Raw genomic sequence first — 18420 nt, 5'->3', positions numbered from 1 at the left:
ATCTTCACTTTGACAAGAAATTTAATACACAACTTTGTAGCTACACTCTTACTTCGTCAGTAATGATGAGTGCTTTGGTCGCATTTGGTCCCACCCTCCTAGATTGTGACACAAGAGAATCTTGGGAAATTCAATGTGCCATTATCCACAGTGGTTGCTGGTTAGCAAGAGTTGCTTGCTCTAGAACATAAAAAAAATCAAAGTAAGCGATGTACTATATATCCAATCTTACTGAAGTATACCGGTAATTTTCACATACTTCTGTCCGATAGGAGAAAGAGGTGACCATCACCAAACCCAATGGTGAAACAACAGTAACGACAGTGAGAATATGGAATGAAACTGTGTCCAACCTCACGCTCATGGCCCTGGGCTCCTCTGCACCTGAGATCCTGCTTTCTGTTATTGAGGTACGGAAGGCATTTTACATCCATTTAACATCTCCTCCATGGTTATTTCTTGGGATTTCTTTTTCTAGTTATATGTTCAGGATATTTAATATTTGTGTATCCCCACTCAAAAATAGGGCTATTCTTATATTATTTGTTATTCTTTTACAATATTTTGGTTGTTAAATGGGTCTTCAATTCAGTCCTAGTCCAGGTCTTTGATTTTGTTATTTGTGACGTTGTCTTTTTTGGTCCCTTAAATGTTGACAGGTGTGTGGGCACAACTTTCATGCAGGGGAGCTTGGCCCAGGCACCATAGTGGGCAGCGCTGCCTTCAATATGCTTGTAATAATTGGTATCTGTGTGTGGGTGATCCCTGACGGAGAGGCCCGCAAGATCAAACACCTTCGAGTGTTTTTTATTACGGCTTTCTGGAGTATTTTTGCCTACATTTGGCTCTACCTCATACTGGCTGTCATCTCACCTGGGATTGTAGAGGTATGTTTACGATGACTGTATATACATTTATTTTCTAATAAATCAAGTGTGTAAATCATGTAACGCTCATATTGCCTGTGTTCCCAGGTGTGGGAGGCCGCAGTGACGCTGCTTTATTTTCCGGTGTGTGTGATCTTGGCTTGGATTGCTGACCGCCGCCTACTCTTCTACAAATACATGCACAAGCGTTACCGTGCTGACAAGAGGCATGGCATTGTGGTGGAAATGGAAGGTGACCTGGAGCCCAAAGGCATTGACATGATCATGGATGGAAAGTTGTCAGACGGCAGTTCGTGCCCTGGAAACTCCAGTGTGACAGTCTCTGTGCAGACAGGCAATGATCTACACCAGAACAAAGATGAGGTAAGATAAGTGTCAAAGTAGTAAATGTTGTTGTAGCCTGTAGTTTTTTTTTACCTGAAATGTCAGGTTTGGGGTCTATTTTGTATTAAGTAATTAGAGCTCCTTAAAGGTACAATGTGTAAGACAGGCCCAGAATCTTTGTTTAAATCAAAAAATTAACTAACCAAATCAACAGAATGTGAACTAACAGTTCTGACATCATGTCAAAGACGTCTGGTTTGGGGATTGCCCACAATTATATTATAATAAAACATTTTATAGTATAGTTTTCATTCCCCTCACACACCCACTCTGTCATCCAGTAATATGGCTTTGTATTGCAGAGATATCTACTGAAGTTAGCATGCTAACGAGCTCCTGTGTGTTCTTATACCATTGGTGCCTTGAGAGACGATAGTGTGCTTGTAAACTGTAAGACTGTCACAGTCGTGCAAGTGGGGTAGCAAAAAAACAAGTGATTGGACACAGATGCAAACACTGGAGGCAGAACAGGTGCAGTTACAATGATTTAAAAGTAAATAGGTACAAAAAGCTTACAGCGTGGTGCAGCAGTCCAAATGAAGGCAAAGAAATCCTACAGAAAGGATCCAAAAATCTAAATCCATAAAAACAGGAAATGTCCAGGAAAATAAATCCAAAAATAAACAGATAACAATACACTAGGAAGAACAGGAACGCTTGACACAGTGATAAAGACCAGAGGTGTGGACTCAAGTCAGACTCGAGTGACAGATATGATGACTTTAGACTCGACTTTACAAATTCAAAATAGACTTGCAACTCGACTTTGACTTTAACCCCAATGACTCGTGACTTCACTTGGACTTTAGCCTTTTGACTGACTCCCCAAATATAAATTATAAAAGCCCTAAAAGCCCAAATTCACTCTCAGCCAGACTGTACTGTTTAATTCGGCTGGAGCCAACATGAGCGGGGGTTATAACTGTTATACCTTACTAGTCACCATTATTAGCTTAAGCCTATGGAATTTGTGGGTATAGTTAATGGATGTATGGATATTATTTTTATACTAAACCAGCTGTGTTCAGTGTTGCTTTACCTGGTCTGTGCCTGTTAAATCTCCACTGTGTCTTCTAACGTCATAATGATTTATAGTTTTCACAACTGCACCGCTCCAATCCATGTACGCACACGCGCGCACACACACACACACACACACACACACACACACACACACACACACACACACAGCCCCTCAGTGGCCCATCCACCCCTCAAAGCAGTCAACTTGGGAAAAACAATGCTTCTGTCAACCTCTTACACTCTAGATGCTGTTTAAAGTTAATAATGTCGTATAAGCCATAGGGGTGGGAATCACCAGAGGCCCCACCATACGATATTATCACGTTATTTATGTTGCGATTCGATTTTATTGCGATTTTAAATATATTGAGATATATTGCAATTTATTACCTTTTTCCAACTTCCAATTAGGTCCCTAAAGTCAAACTTTGTCAACATCTGTTTATCTAAAAAGTTTGTTCATATCACTTTTTCAGTCCTCTATATGGTCCTGTTAAGTTTTCTAGTGGACTAAAAAAGCAACAGATTTTATTATTCTAGTACCAAAAAGTTCAAACTCCCATCTACAATTTATATACTAAAATATTGATACTTGGCGTCCGTGTATCGATACAGTATTGCAATGGCAAATATCACGATACTACACGATATTCTTTCCCCCACCCCTAATAAACCAACTATTTCCTATTTCATGGGCTATTTGAAGGTCAATAAATAAATTCTATTTCCTAAGTCAATGTGTAATTGTGTTAAATAATCATGACTTCAATATCGACCAAAATAAATTGTGATTATGATTTTTGCTATAATTGAGCAGCCCTACATCAACACTTAATTTGCTTCATGAAATTATATGACAATAATTATGTTGTTGTCTGCATTTTTTCTGTACAGGTTAGTAAGCAATTTGTTTCATTTTTAAGGTTTTAACTCTTCTTAAAATATGAAATGGTATTAAATTTGGTGATGAGCACATTATTGTTTAGGACTTGAAACTCAAAGTTCAGGACTCGGACTTGCCTGTCTCTACCGGTCTTGACTTGGGACTTGAGTGCTAAGCCTTGAGACTTACTTGTGACTTGTGAATTAGCACTGAGAAGGGAACACACAGACTAAATACACAAAGGAGGGGAGGATAACTCGATACAGATGAAACTAATCTGGGCACTGGAGACAATAAAACAGGCGGAAAAACACTAAACTAAACAAAGGCAGAAAGTAAAATTACACAAGACACATGAGGAAAGACAACATAACACAGGAAATACTAAAACTAAAACCCAAAACCATGTCTGACGGCATAGGTCGTACACCTCTTGAGGTTGGCAACGAAGGCGGTAGCCCTCTGGAGACTGGACTGGAGAACAGCAGTGAAGATGGAACCAGTCTGGAGGTTGGCCTAGAGTCCACCAGCAAAGACAGAACCCCTCTGGAGGCCGATGATGTGGCTGGAGATCAGGTCCAGAGTCCTGGTGGCTGGAGTGCGGGACCGGAGGCCAGTATCTGGAGATCTGAGCAGGAGGCTGGCGACGGGGCAATCCACACAGGAACTGGGCATCACCGCAGCTCTAAAAGAGGTGAATGCTGCAGCTTAGGCTCAGTGGATTGCTGCTGCACAGGAACATCAGATTGGTGCTGCACAGGTACAGGAGAAGGCTACAGCACAGACACTGAAGATTGCTGCAGCTCAGCAGGAACAGGTGTTGGTCAGGCCGTGGACTAGGGACTAGGAGAAGGAATCAGGCCAGGCTAACAACTGGAAATAAGGAGCAGCAGTCGGCCTAGCCGCTGACTGGGAACCACGAGCAAGAATCGTCTTGGCTGCAGACTACAGACCAGGAGCAGAAGTTGGGCCCGGTAGTTGACAGGGAATGAGCATGAATTGGCCTAGCTGCCGACTGGGAACTATGAGCAGGAGTTGGCCTGGCCACCAGCTGGAGACCTGACAAGGCTGGTGGCAGCACTGGGCAGTGAAAAGGTCAAGGCGCTGGGCAGCAGAGTCTGCCAATGGCGTCAGGAGCCATAACAAGCATGTCTCCGAGGCAAGTACCAGGCAAGAACCATTGAAAGGTAACTGCTGGACATCAGGATGGGTCATTGAACAGTTCATTGAAGGCTTGAATGAGCTGAGGCTGGTGGGCGGCTGGCTTGGCGACTGAGGACAGTAGGACTTCAGGCTTACAAACCAGACCCTAACTGACTCAAGCGCAGGCTGAGGTGAAGGCTGGTTGCTATCAGACTGGGCAAATGGCTGGATGCTAGTGGGACTGCATCCAGCCAAGGCTGCATGTTGGAAGCTAGCTGGCTGGCAATCATGCTCACTGGCCTATGAACAGGCTTAGGAGCAGGCTGAAGGCTAGCAGGCAGGGAGGCAAATTGAGAGTCAGAGGTGTTGAGGAAGTCCATGACCCACACAGGTATCGAGTTCCTTACTAAAGGCTTTGAGGAGACTTTCCTTAGAGCCAAAGACAGAGCTGCTTTTCTTTATTCATTGCTAAGGTCCTTCCTCCAAATATCCTTGTTGCACAAGAGGTCAGAAAGCAGCTCATTAAGATAATCAAATATAATCTGCTGGGTCCATGACTGTCCAGTACGTACTGTCACAGTTGTGCAAGAGGGCTAGCAGGAACACGGTGGATTGGACCCAGATGCAGACACTGGCAGCAGAACAGGTGCAATAACAACGATTTAATGTCAAAGTCAGCAGGTACAAAAAGGCTTACAGTCTGGTGAGGGATTCCAATTGAAGGCAAACAAGGGAGCAGGCAAGAATCAAAATCCAGAAAAAACAGACAAGGTCCAGGAAAAGCAATCAAAAAAACAACAACAGAGAACAAAATACTAGGAAGGGCAGGAACGCCTGACCCAGGGTGAAAAACAAACTCGCAATGAGTAATGGGAACACAGACTAAATACATAAGTGAGGGGAGTGTGACTAGACACAGGTGAAACTAATCAGGACAGGCAGACAAACAGGAAAACACACAAAGGCAGAAAGTATATACAAGACACATTAAGAGGCCTCCTTTAACATAAAACAGGATCAAAACTGAAACCCACAATCATAAGGCCTCCCCTTCAGTGTCAGCTTGCTGACAGCTGCTGAGCCCGAATGGGTTACACACTTGCCCAGTTCTGGTTCTGGTGTCTGTTCCGGACGCAGTGAGCTAATAGGACAGCATTGTTAGCTGAACAGCTATTAACAGCAGTTAAGCAGCTGTGACCTGATATACTGCCCCCTTTTCTTGGAGTATGACTCCAACAGGCGGAGTGAGTCTGAATTCTTACACATTGTACCATGTAAATTTAACTCAGATTTGGGTTTGTTTTATTTCTTAAAAAGGTATCAAATTAATTGTTAAAAGGCAGGAGGAAATTAGGGAAGCTATTTGCAGGAGAACATCTTCTATCCTGTCAGGCTCATTGGCGGATCTAATGGTTTTCTAATTTCAAAGCTAATAAATGAGAATTTAAGGGGAACATCACGTTTCCCGAGGCTAGTAGGATTCAATCCTCAATCCATCAGAGTCTTCACAGCAGGAATTTAATCAGTAGGAGGCTGAGCAGTTGAAGTTTCCAAGATTTCCTTGATAAAGATCCCTGCATTACGCTGAAAATCACACTTAATAAAAGTTTTGTCCCAAGAAACACCAATACTTTTGTCATTATAAACTCAGATGTATTTGCATTCTGCTGTTGAATCCCACCAAACCCTCTGCAGGACCACACTGCACACCCAGCCTGTGTGGTCACAACTTAAAACTGCTGCTGTGGCGAGCCTCTTTTACAGAACATTTGGCTAAACGTACATCTCCATAAATACGTTGTGTTACTTTACAACCGGTTTCCTCTCTTGGATAGGTGGTCCGCATCCTGAAAGACCTGAAGGAGAAACACCCAGACAAAGACCTGGATCAGCTGATTGACATGGCTAACTACTCTGCTCTGGTTCACCAGAAGAAGAGCCGTGCCTTCTACCGTGTTCAGGCGACACGCATGATGATTGGCGCCGGCAACATATTAAAGAAACATGCAGCTGAACACTCACGTCGCTCCGGAGAACAGGAGGCTGACAAGGCCACATGCTCGCACATTTGTTTTGAAACTGCCCAGTACCAGTGCACAGAGAACTGTGGCTCTGTGAGTCTCTGGGTGATACTTGAGGGGGGCACAGGCCAGAACACTTTCTGTGTGGACTACTGTACAGAAAATGGCTCCGCCAATGCTGGGGCAGATTATGAATTCAGTGAGGGAACCCTGGTGTTTAAGCCAGGGGAGACCCGCAAAGAGATTAAGGTGAGCAAGGAGAAAAGGGGACTGTGAAAGTTAGTCATCTTAGTTCACGTAAATCAATGTCATTTAGAAAATTTCAGTTCAAGTTCAGTCATGTTATATTTCACTCCCTGTATTTACTGTTTATCTTCATTGTCTACTGTCCAAACAAGCCAAAAATGCTTAGTTTACAAGTTCCCTTAGTGTGGTAAATTACCCAGAGTTTTAAAATTATTTCAAGTGTTCTCTTCGCTGGTATGACCTTATGCATCCATAGGGAGAGTGACCATACAATACTCTGTGCTCTCCAGGTGGGCATCTTGGATGATGACATCTTTGAGGAGGATGAGCATTTCTTTGTGTGTCTTCGGAACCTGAGGTTAGAAGAAAGTGGAAATGAAGGGACAGGAACTCCCCCCAAGGGTAGACTAGTGGAGCCAACGGTTGCCACTATCACTATCTTGGACGATGACCATGCTGGCATCTTCACCTTTGGCCAACGAGTATTGCGGGTGAGTGAGAGCACAGGCACGCTGACGGTGACAGTGGTGAGGAGCTCGGGCTCCAGGGGCACGGTTGCTGTGCCGTACCATACAGAGGATGGCAGCGGCAAGGCTGGGGTGGACTACGAGGAGAGCAGAGGGGAGCTGGAATTCACCAATGAACAGACCAGGTGAGGCACAGTCAGCAACCATAGGCAATGACTGGCAAATAAGACTTTAGGAGCCACAGATTTTGATGGATATATTTCCTTAAGACATTAATCTATTCTTTTCCAGAAAGAAGACAGTGCCAGACATTGCAACTTTTGCATTTTCCTACTCTTCAACATTATCAAGAACCCTCAAACAAATTATTTTTAAGGATAACAAGCCGAATTCGTACACAAATATATATTTTTAATAGCTTTTAGTAGTTTTCTCGCTTCGATTTTTGAAAAGCGAGAACTAAACACTGAACTATCATGTTAGCCTGTGGCTGTAACCAACAGCCAGTTTGTTCAGTATGATTTCTGAGGTGTCTTTTAGCCATTTGCCTTTTCAATAGCTAGTTAGCTGAGGCAAGCGTCTAGCGACAGTGACGCAAGACGGCATGCTGACGTCACATGTTGCTGTAAGTGCTGCCCAGGGCTGGACTGGGATAAAAATTCGTCCCTGGCATTTTTGGACCAGGTGGCCCACCACAATCGGTCGGACACCCCTCACCAATACACCATCCTTCCATTTAAGGGCTCAGATTAGGGGTGTGACAAAACACTTAGCCCATGAGACGCAACATTGCACAAGATTGGGGCTATGATAAGACAAGAATATATTTTAATAGGCCTACTATTTAGGAAAAAAAATGTATTGATGAAATAGTTGAGAGGGGCTCTGGGGTCCTCCCCCAGAAGATTTTGAGCATTAAACACTTAATTTCCTGTATTCAGGGGAAATTTTATGCACCAGGAAGCACAAAATTCAGGTGGCAGGTGACAATTCAGAATATAAAAATATAATAGAATATGATGCAGGAATCAGTAGCTTATATTATTGTTTTTAGCTCAAGTTACTTTTTTACTATATTTACATTGCAGTGCAGGCTTATTGTGCAAATAAACCTTTTTCATAGCATTTTTATTTGTTAGTTAACATTTCTTGGTGCAAGCTATTTTTCAGAACATTTTTAACAAATGCTTTCAAAAAGTGGTGGGTAGCCTACATGTCCCCAGCCTCCCCAGTGTAAATGACCCTCCCTCCCTGCTCCCTCCCTCCCTGTCACTTTGTCACTCGCTAAACACACGTCGCCTCCTCTGCTTGGCAGGGGCCACAGCTCTCCTTTACTCCTTCAAGTGCCTGCAGCTGATGTTAAAGCTACAGCAGCCTCGGTAGCAACATATTGGTTGTTTTCGCGCATTTGGCAGCAGCCGTCTGAAGATTCTTTTAGGGAGAGCCTAACACAAGAAACCGAGAGCAGAGGGGGTGGGGACTAGTAAGAGATGTGATTGGATCGGCCCAGTGTCAGTATAGAAAATGAACCAATGGGCCGTTGTCCATGCTGTTTGGGCTGGTCGTTGGCCCATTTTTTATAATCCATATATATAATCCATAATTTACGCTACACCGGCCCCGAAAGTGCGTTGGCCCACTGGGCATTTGCCCGGTATGCCAGATTATCAGTCCAGCCCTGGTGCTGCCCTAGAAGGCTGTTCGAAACCAAACCGAGAGATGCCTTCACTCGAAAGTTATGCCTTCTGAGGCAGCTGTCTGTTACGGTATACCGTAATAGACAGCTTAGTCTCACACCATCAGCAGTAAAGTTAATGTGATCAGTGGATCTCCTGGAAATTCCTTCCTGTAGCAAAAAGTATTTTGTTACTTTCCTATCCCTGGCATTGTGCTTTCATTACATTTTCACTTTCATTACCTTCCATTGTCAGAAAGTGATGCCTGCTGCAGGGCTCAATAACGGTGGCCCGATTGCTCGGGGCCAGTATAAAGTAATGTCAGGACTTTTGAACTAGCCGATCGGGCCAGTGCAAAAACAAAAACAATAAAATCCCATTAGAAACTATATAGCCTGCAGTTGTTTTGCAGCTCTTGTAAATTGTAAACTATTACCTTTTTAATTTTTATAATTTGAACTGTGATTACATTTTAGTTGTATTAGGATGTATTTAATAATCGATTGAACATGTTAACAGATGACCACAATATTTTGCCAAATTGTTTTTTTTACCAGATTGCCACACAACGGACCATATATTTACCCTCCAGACTCTAATTGATCAAGAATTAAACATTAAGAAAAGAAAGGTATATGCCTGTTTTGTTGACTTCCAAAAAGCCCTTGATTCCATCTGGCACGAGGGCCTTTTCTATAGGCTACTTGAAAGTGGCATTGGAGGAAAAACATATGATTTGATTAAGAACATGTACACAAAAAGTGAATGTGCCATAAAGATTGGAAACAAACAAACAGCGTTCTTCTCCCAGGGCCGGGGAGTGAGGCAGGGATGCAATCTCAGTCCAATTCTCTTCAATCTATATATCAATGAATTAGCAAACCAATTAGAGAGTTCCACGGCACCTGGCCTCACCCTGAACGACACGGAGATCAGAGGTCTGCTGTATGCAGATGACTTAGTGTTGCTTTCACCTACTAAAGGAGGTTTGCAGCAGCACCTTAATCTCATGCAGAGATTGTGTCAGACCTGGGCCCTGAGAGTAAACACAGCAAAGACTAAGATAATGATCTTTCAGAAACAATGCAGAAGTCAGATTACACACAATTTCTATTTAGACACCACTAAATTACAACACACAAAAAACTACACTTAACTTGGCCTCAACATTACATACACAGGGAACTTCAACATGGCTGTGAAATATCTGAGGGACAAAGCAAGGAGAGCTTTCTATGCAATAAAAAGAAACATTAAAATATATATTCCAATTGAATCGAAATTTGGGGGCCAAAACTAAATAATGAATTTGATTATTAGTATTAGTATTATTATTAGTTCTGTAAGAGCATCCTGCAGGTGCAGAGAAAAACACCAAATAACCTGTTCAGAGCAGAGCTCGGCCACTACCCCCTCCTACTAAAAATACAGAAAAGATCACTTAAATTTTACAATCACTTAAAATCAGTTAACCCCCAGACATATCATCACAAAGCCCTAACATACCAGGAGCTGAAACCAGAGAAGAGTCCCCTCAGCCAGCTGATCCTGAGGCTCTCTGCATCAACAAGTCCCCAACAGCTTCAGGACAGTAACACCAACTCAAGCAGACCAAACCAAATTATCAATAAGCAGAAAGAAAAATACATTGATTACTGGAAAGAAACGACCAAAACACAAAGTAAATTCCAATGTTATCTGACCCTAAAAAGAGAATTCACTTGTTGACAACATCCACACTGGGTGAACACAGCCTGGCCATAGAAAAGGGTCGCCACAGACACATGGCTACCACAAGAGGAGAGACTCTGCTCCCAGTGTGACACAGGACAGGAAGAGACAGAGCTGCACTTTCTAACCTCATGCCCTAAATATAAAACACTGAGACAAAAACACTTATCCCAAATATACCCCGAATTCGAATTCATATCAGACACACAGAAACTCCCCTATTTACTGGGAGAAATGCCCAAATGTGAAATAATTGCTGCAAAATATGTCTCCTCATGCCATGAAGTGAGGACAACCAATCAGACCAACAAATAATTGTACAAATTTTCAAATTATTATTATTTTGATTGTTTGATATTTTAGTAATTGTTTTATTTTTACATTTGATACTGATTTCTTTAAAAAAAAATTATTATTAATATTATTTTTTTTATCAATTAATTACATTTTTGAATTTTTTGTCTGTTAATATACATACACACGTTTACAGTATTATCTATTTATTTTATTTTAATGTTTAATATATTATTATAATAACACACGTTACTGTTTCATTTATTTATTTTATTTGAATTTTTTATATATTTGAATTTTTTTAATACACACACGCTTACTGTTTTATTTATTTTATTTGAATTTTTAATATATATATATTTTTTTTAAACACACACACGCTTACTGTTTAATTAATTAATTTAATTTTAATTTTTAATATATTTAAATAAAATAAAAAAAAACACAAACACATACGCTTTAATTACATTACGTTTTAATTACTTGTCTAATGAAATGTATGAGGATGATTGTTCTTATGTAGATGCTTTGGCAATATTGTTGTTATACATCTTTGGTTTTGTTGTAACACTGATAAATTACAACTTTTGGAGGGAGGGACAGTAAAAATTGTCTTGGGGCCAGTAAGTTAGTTTTAGCTGTATTTGACTCATTGAGGAGCAAGAGCACACTATGTTAAGCCTGAATTATTTAAAGCTCTATTTTGATTCATTATTCAGGTCACTGAATAGATGGTAGAACAAATTTTTAAGATAATGTCATATTTATGTACTTTATTGTTCATTATATTTAATAGTACTTAATTCTTCTGAAACAAAGTGTGTGTGTGTGTGTGTGTGTGTGTGTGTGTGCGATTGCGTGCATGCTTGCATATATCCAGTCAGATCTTACAAGTGCACATTATAAATGTGGAGGAGTATGAGAAGCAGGAAAACTTCTTCATTGTGCTGGAGGATCCTAAATGGCTGAAGCGAGGAATTTCTGGCAAGTGTTTTAGCATTTTAAATGTCATCCTTAATGTCTAAGTTACTTGTGTTTTCAGTAATGATGCAATGCAGTATGATAAAGGAAAATCATTAGTTTACACTATCATAGAATAGTACACTCCAAGTAGAAGGCAGCAATATCCAAGATCAAGTATCAAAACAATAACAACAGCAACACAAGCGGCTGAATGGTGTGCACCTGCGTCAGAGCCAGTAACTGAAGATTACATGCTGCCATTCACTGCTGTCTCTGTTTCACTATACCACAGGTGCAGCCAATATATCCTCGTAGCCTTTAGTTGCCTGTTCCCTGTAACCCTGATGCTTCAAAAGCATGCTGCAGGAATTGGATATGTTCTTGTTATTGGAGGTCCAATGAATCAATTTCACTAGTTTGTAATGTATATTAATTAATTTTGTTAGGTAAGAGTGAAAATGAATACAAAAGTGAAGGTACACTGTGCATGCTGAACTGCTCATTGTATTAGGCCTTGAAAATAGTGTTATTATATTGTATTGAATCATTGTCTGTCTTTCTTCACAGCACTGCTGTTAAACCAGGGTAAGGTAGTTTGGTTGTATGTGTGGGTGTTAAAGGTGCAATGTGAAGCATTTTTTAATACAACATATTATTGTGAAATTGCAAATCTCCCTAGGCCACAAATGAGACAATTGAGCCCTTAGTCTCACACCATCAGCAGTAAAGTTAATGTGTTTCTAAAAATAAATTAGATTTTAAATCATCAAATCAGTAATAAGATCAGTGGATCTCTTGGAAATTCCTTCCTGTAGCAAAAAGTATTTTGTTACTTTCCTATCCTTGGCATTGCGCTTTCATTACATTTTCACTTTCATTACCTTCCATTGTCAGAAACTGATGCCTGCTGCAGGGCTCGACAATAATGAAGGGCCGATTGCTCGGGGCCAGTAAAAAGTAACGTTGACACTTTTGAACTAGCCGATCGGGCCAGTGCAAAAACACTAGTGTTAAAAATAACGAAAACAAAAAAATCCCATTAGCAACTATATAGCCTGCAGTTGTTTTGCAGCTCTTGTAAATTAAATTAAAAACTATTACCTTTTTCATTTTTATAATTTGAACTGTGATCACATTTTAGTTGTATTAGGATGTATTTAATAATCGATTGAACATATTAACAGAATAACATAACTGATAAACTTTTGGAGTGAGGGACAGTAAAAATTGTCTTGGGGCCAGTAAGTTTCAAACCCACTGGCCCAGTGGGGCCAGTTGCAAAAAAGTTTAACGTTGAGCCCTGCTGCTGCGGGACCTGTCACTGGGGGACCTACTGCTGATACTAGGGACAGGGTCAACTGCTAAAGGTGGGGCCTACTATATTTGGTGCATGCTGGAGCCAGTACAGTACCACTTCTGAGTGCCGAGTATACAGCTACTGGGGGTGGGGCCAGGAAAAAAGCTGAGGATGGGGCTTAGTTGCCATCAACAGCGATGGCAGGGGTCAGGTCCACAAGACCACGTCAGTTGGAGTAAGTCCATTTTACCGCTGTTGGCTCCTGCTGGTTATCAGGGCTTAGATCATTATTTACTAGGAAGCTATATTAGAATCACAACCAATAATATGGATGTATGTCTCTTAACAACTGTGCTCCTCCTGTCAACTCTGCTCCTGCTTTCAAGTAAAACTCTCTCTAGCATCCTACTGGTTTACACTTTTAGATGATCACTCCCCTTATCTGGGTCTATTGGGATTATGGGCTTTCTTCCTGAACAGAACTCCCAGGCAGTGTTAGCTGTGTACTACCCCCAACAAGCTCTGCCAATCACATGCTTTGAGTTATAGATGGGTAAGGTTAAAGTTAAGACCATGATTCAGTCTATGTAAAAAAGCTGCCTGGGATACTCATCTCAGGGCAAAAAAAGTATTTTTGTCCACCCCAACATCCTGTTTGAACAGGAAATCCATGAAATTATGGAAGCATGATTCTCTCTAAATACTACACACGTCACCTTTAAAAATGTTCTACTTTGAAAGTGTGTACAGAGTGTGGACTGTCTTTTCTTTTTGCTTTAGGCCTGTACCCTTAGATGAGGTTTAGGATGTGTATGTGTTTTGTACATGACACATTAAGTTATAGACACGGTAATTAAATGTCAGTGCTCCCTGACAGGCAACCCCACCCCTGAGGAGGAAGAAGCCCGGAGGATCTCTGAGATGGGCAAACCCATTCTAGGAGAGCACAGCAGGCTAGAGGTCATCATAGAGGAGTCCTGTGAGTTTAAGGTGTGTGAGTGGCTGATGGAAGGCTTTACACAAGCAGTAAACAACAGTCAGACATGTATATTTTAGATTATTATTATTATTATTTTAGAAGTTTATTAGGAAACCTGAACCAGAGCTTTTTTGTTATAATCATCGTTTTTTAAAAGAAAATGTGAGTAAAAATATGCAGCCTAAAGGCAAATTTTAACTAAAATATGCTATCTGCATTATGCAGGAGTAACAATAGTTGTCTAAATTGGCATTTGGGTGGCACACAAGTTAACTTAAAATATATAATATTATTTTTAATTTGAGTGGTATTTCCTTTAAAAGCTTTAACGAATGTAAGCACGTAGCCAGGGGTTAGGGTTGTTATTTAAAAAATATTTGTGTTTTACTTCATTAACCACCATGCACTCTCTACATCAGACTCCCAATGGAGTACTAGATCAGGTACAGCTTCTACCAGCATGCTGTGTGTGATGGTGTTGATTTGACCTTCTTCATCTAATTTTCTCATTAAACTCTCATTATCATCTTATTACAAAAATATTGTATATTCACATCTGCTTTTTCTCCATTCTTAACTTTTCTCATGCATTATATGCATTTTGAATTGAGATGCACTGAGGCAATGTGTGAAATGTTTGGGTCTATTCTATATTCTATTGTACATTTTATATAAATTCTGCAGCAAAAAAGTGAAGCCAGAGGTTCTGTGGGTATACTATTAATATGTGTCATATTCATATTTGTCTTGCGTATGACACTGTGCCTAATCTGTATCAACTATCCTATGAAACAAACCAACTTTGGTGAGGGTACAGGAATTTAACACAAGGAACTTAGACTCCATAAATGAATGTCTGCAAACAGAAAAGAAGAAACAAAACTCAGACGAGATGTATCATCTCTGTCTTAGGTCTTTGCAACCTCCAAGAAAAGCCTCAACCCACCTACTCCTATACCCCTTGACAGCAGAAAAGAACAAGTTTTTTTAAAGACTTAACTTACAATATTATGCACTAAGCTTGAATAGATAATTAAGATCCTACAGTTTCCATCTCATAACAACACTTTGTTTTGCTGCTGTTAATCCTGCAAACACAACACTTTTATGTAATTTTGAGAAAAACAACCTGTAGAAGTGAAGTGTGAACCCATCTGTTCTGTGTATATTAACATGAACTATGACCTCATTACTGACCTATTTAATGTGCTGTAACAGAAAACAGTGGACAAACTCCTGAAGGACACAAATCTGGCTTTAGTGATTGGCACACACTCGTGGAGAGAGCAGTTCATTGAAGCAGTCACCGTCAGCGCAGGTGAGTGGTTCTTATGTTGGTTTTATGTACTTCTTATATTAATTGTCTTTTTAGTCAAACATTTTGTGCAGAATCTAAGAAAGCCATTTTAAAAAGTTATCAGTCATAGTTGTGTAAAAGTAAATTTCTGGAGCCTCTGCGTGCTTGTTCCTGTTTTTTTAGTGTTGAGTGTGGATGATATTTTGTCAGAACTTAATATCTGACCACTGCATTTAAGATAGACCATGGGTGTGCACAAGTCCACAAGTTCGATCACTTCTCAGCTTTCATTATCAGTTCCAAGTTCAGTTTTTTTTTTTTAATTCATGTAGATTTGTGTAGACCAGCCAACAGCTGGTTGGCTTAGCTTAGCATAAATAGTTGAAACAGCTTGCCTGGCTGTGTACAATGATACCAAAGATGGGGGGTTTAACGTGGGTTATGTAAATGTAAATGCTCTGTTTTTGTATCTGGGCTGTGCGCAAAATGTTAAAAAATATGCTGATGTGCTTGCTAATCATAGTAAAGCTACTATTACATGAGCCATAAAGAAAATGTTTTTCCACATTAGAAAAATCGATTAAGCATAAAACATAATTCACATGACCCTTGACCTGTCAGTCACTTGCTAGCCTACAGGCACTAAACCCATCCACCCTAAAAAACAGGTTTGAAGACACAGAGCGAGACTACTAGAGAATTATGAGTGAAAGTTAAAGATACATACTGTACAACAGCAATCAAAGGATATGAGCCTCAAAACCAGTTGATTTACACAATAAAGCCAGGACAAATGATAACATGACTGCACCTGGTTACACCATCCTGATTGGCTCAAAGTGTGACTGCATCATTTGTTTGATTTATCTTCACTGTGTCTTCTTTAAACAGGTGATGGAGATGAGGAGGAGGGACAGGAGCAGCGAATGCCGAACTGCTTCGACTATTTTATGCACATATTGTGCATTTTCTGGAAGATTCTGTTTGCTTGCATCCCACCCACCGAGTACTGGAATGGCTGGGCTTGCTTCCTAGTGTCAATCTCTGTCATTGGTTTCTTAACAGCCATTATTGGAGACCTTGCTTCCCATTTTGGCTGCACCATCGGCCTGAAAGACACTGTCACTGCGGTGGTCTTTGTAGCACTGGGGACTTCACTTCCTGGTATGTGATTAGTGAGTTTGATTTAGTGAGTTTTTGCACTATACATTAAATCCCAACTGGGAGACACATACAGTAATGATAATGTTTAACTCAGTTCAATTTCTTCCAGAAGTTGTAGTTGGGATAAAAAGCACTGGCATGTGTTGTGTCATTTAAACTACTGAACAATTTATTTTCTAACTTCACTATTTTTTCCAGATACTTTTGCCAGTAAAGTGGCTGCCACTCAGGACCAGTATGCAGATGCATGTGTGGGAAATGTGACAGGAAGCAATGCAGTCAATGTGTTTTTGGGCATTGGGGTGGCCTGGTCCGTGGCTGCTGTATATTGGGAAGTCAAAGGTAAAGTCTTCCGTGTGGACCCCGGCTCGCTGGCCTTCTCCGTCACACTCTTCACCATTTTTGCCTTCTTCACTATGGGAGTGTTGATGCTACGCCGGAGGCCGTCCATAGGCGGCGAGCTTGGCGGCCCGAGGATCCCCAGAGTTCTCACTTCACTGCTTTTCTTTGGACTCTGGTTCCTCTACGTCCTCTTCTCTAGCTTAGAGGCCTATTGCCATATACAAGGCTTCTGAGAGAGCACAGCTGGGGAGAGTAATGACTGCACAATAACAAACACACTAGACCGGGACATTCACCTTTACAGTACTGTTAGGGTAACTACCACTGAGAAGATCTATCATCACTTGACAACTGCTGCCATGGTCCGTAAAAATAAATGTATACACACTACAGACTTGCACATGCAAATCTGTACGTCATACCCACTGCAGGACAGTTCCAGCCAGTATAAATGATTGTGACAGTACTGATTTTTTTTTTGAGTAGACTAAATAACATGTAGTGACTGTATTTGATAAAGGAGAGCAAATGGTCAACATGTACTCAGTGAAGGCACTGGATTTTGCTTGATGCCTGATGACTGATTACCTGGATTTCAAGTTTGGTCTTTTTTCTCCTCACGCTTATAGAGGCTGGGTCAGTTTAGACAGCCTAACCTAGTAAATAAATAAGAAAATCAATGACGGCAGATGAGCAATGTTAAGTGATAAAACATGAAAAGCTGCCCTGATACATGAAAATAATGGTTGAAGAACACTACGCTTTTTGTTGTCAAATCCATTATTTTTTGAACATCAGGACACCTGGGTGTATCACCACGCTTATACAATGGCCACTTGTCACGAGCAAAGTGGAAGATGTGTTCTAACTGTCATCCATTTTTAAAGTTTGTTTGTTATCAGTGAGCATTAACCCATAATTAGGTCTTTTTGACAAGTTAGAGTTTATTGTTAAGGTAGCTCAAAGCAAAAGTAATGTTGCTATGGTTACCTTCAGTTTTTGCGCAGAGATTTAGAACAATAGTTAAACTGTTGTCTGTTAAAGTGTTTAAGTTGTCTTGGTGTACAATTTTGAATGGGACTGCCAGCCAATCAGAACCAAGTGTCTTCTGCGGCCGTGGTATAGAAAAATGAGCACAGTTTGGTCACAATCTACAGTTTGGGAGATAAGCTGCTGTTGTGTAATATCTCTCACTGATAAATTGTGTGTTCTCTGTTAAGTTATGTGACGAAAGGCTTTGTTTAGTGTAATTTAATGCATCTACTGAATTTGATCTCACTATAAGTATTGATAATAGTAATAATCAAAAATGCACTATATGGATCCAATAGAGAAATGTATAACTGACAAAGACTTAAAAAGGCAATGAATTTCTGATAAGCTGTGGAATGAAAAAAAAGTAGGCTACCTAGTATCTGCCATTGAGTGTGACTGTGAAAGCGATGGTTCATTCACCACTGAAATTGTATCTGTTTATTTATCAATGGTGTAATATAATGTCTTTGTAATTTTATGTATTTGAGCTGATATGAACAAAAATACATTGTAATTTATTGTAAGTTGTCATTATTACATTGACATTTTAACTGAGTGTGTCTTCATTGGATCCATCACCCACACTGG

The 18420-nt window shown here is 40.5% G+C and overlaps 1 protein-coding gene across 2 annotated transcripts in view; it reads left to right on the top strand.

Moving 5' to 3' along the window:
• The window catches only part of slc8a2a (solute carrier family 8 member 2a), a 34657-nt gene extending 16270 nt beyond the window's left edge, over nucleotides 1–18387 (top strand). Inside the window, exons 3-13 of one of the 2 annotated variants that reach the window (XM_038709017.1) lie at nucleotides 273–410; nucleotides 660–887; nucleotides 975–1250; nucleotides 6156–6590; nucleotides 6878–7239; nucleotides 11636–11739; nucleotides 12286–12303; nucleotides 13893–14005; nucleotides 15213–15312; nucleotides 16183–16455; nucleotides 16654–18387. In XM_038709017.1, the coding sequence (XP_038564945.1) occupies nucleotides 273–410; nucleotides 660–887; nucleotides 975–1250; nucleotides 6156–6590; nucleotides 6878–7239; nucleotides 11636–11739; nucleotides 12286–12303; nucleotides 13893–14005; nucleotides 15213–15312; nucleotides 16183–16455; nucleotides 16654–17030 (2424 nt within the window). In that variant the 3' untranslated portion in view covers nucleotides 17031–18387. The remainder of the gene's footprint in view (nucleotides 1–272; nucleotides 411–659; nucleotides 888–974; nucleotides 1251–6155; nucleotides 6591–6877; nucleotides 7240–11635; nucleotides 11740–12285; nucleotides 12304–13892; nucleotides 14006–15212; nucleotides 15313–16182; nucleotides 16456–16653) is intronic. The other variant, XM_038709018.1, reaches the window with a different exon arrangement.
• Nucleotides 18388–18420: the final 33 nt, after the last annotated feature.

Source organism: Micropterus salmoides, unplaced genomic scaffold (genome assembly GCF_014851395.1).
Source record: "Micropterus salmoides isolate LMB-PRFRI ecotype aquatic unplaced genomic scaffold, ASM1485139v1 Ms_hic_scaffold_9, whole genome shotgun sequence".
Taxonomy (NCBI): Eukaryota; Metazoa; Chordata; class Actinopteri; order Centrarchiformes; family Centrarchidae; genus Micropterus; species Micropterus salmoides.
Note: the sequence above shows the minus strand (reverse complement) of the source record. Positions and strands in the feature narration are given on the sequence as shown.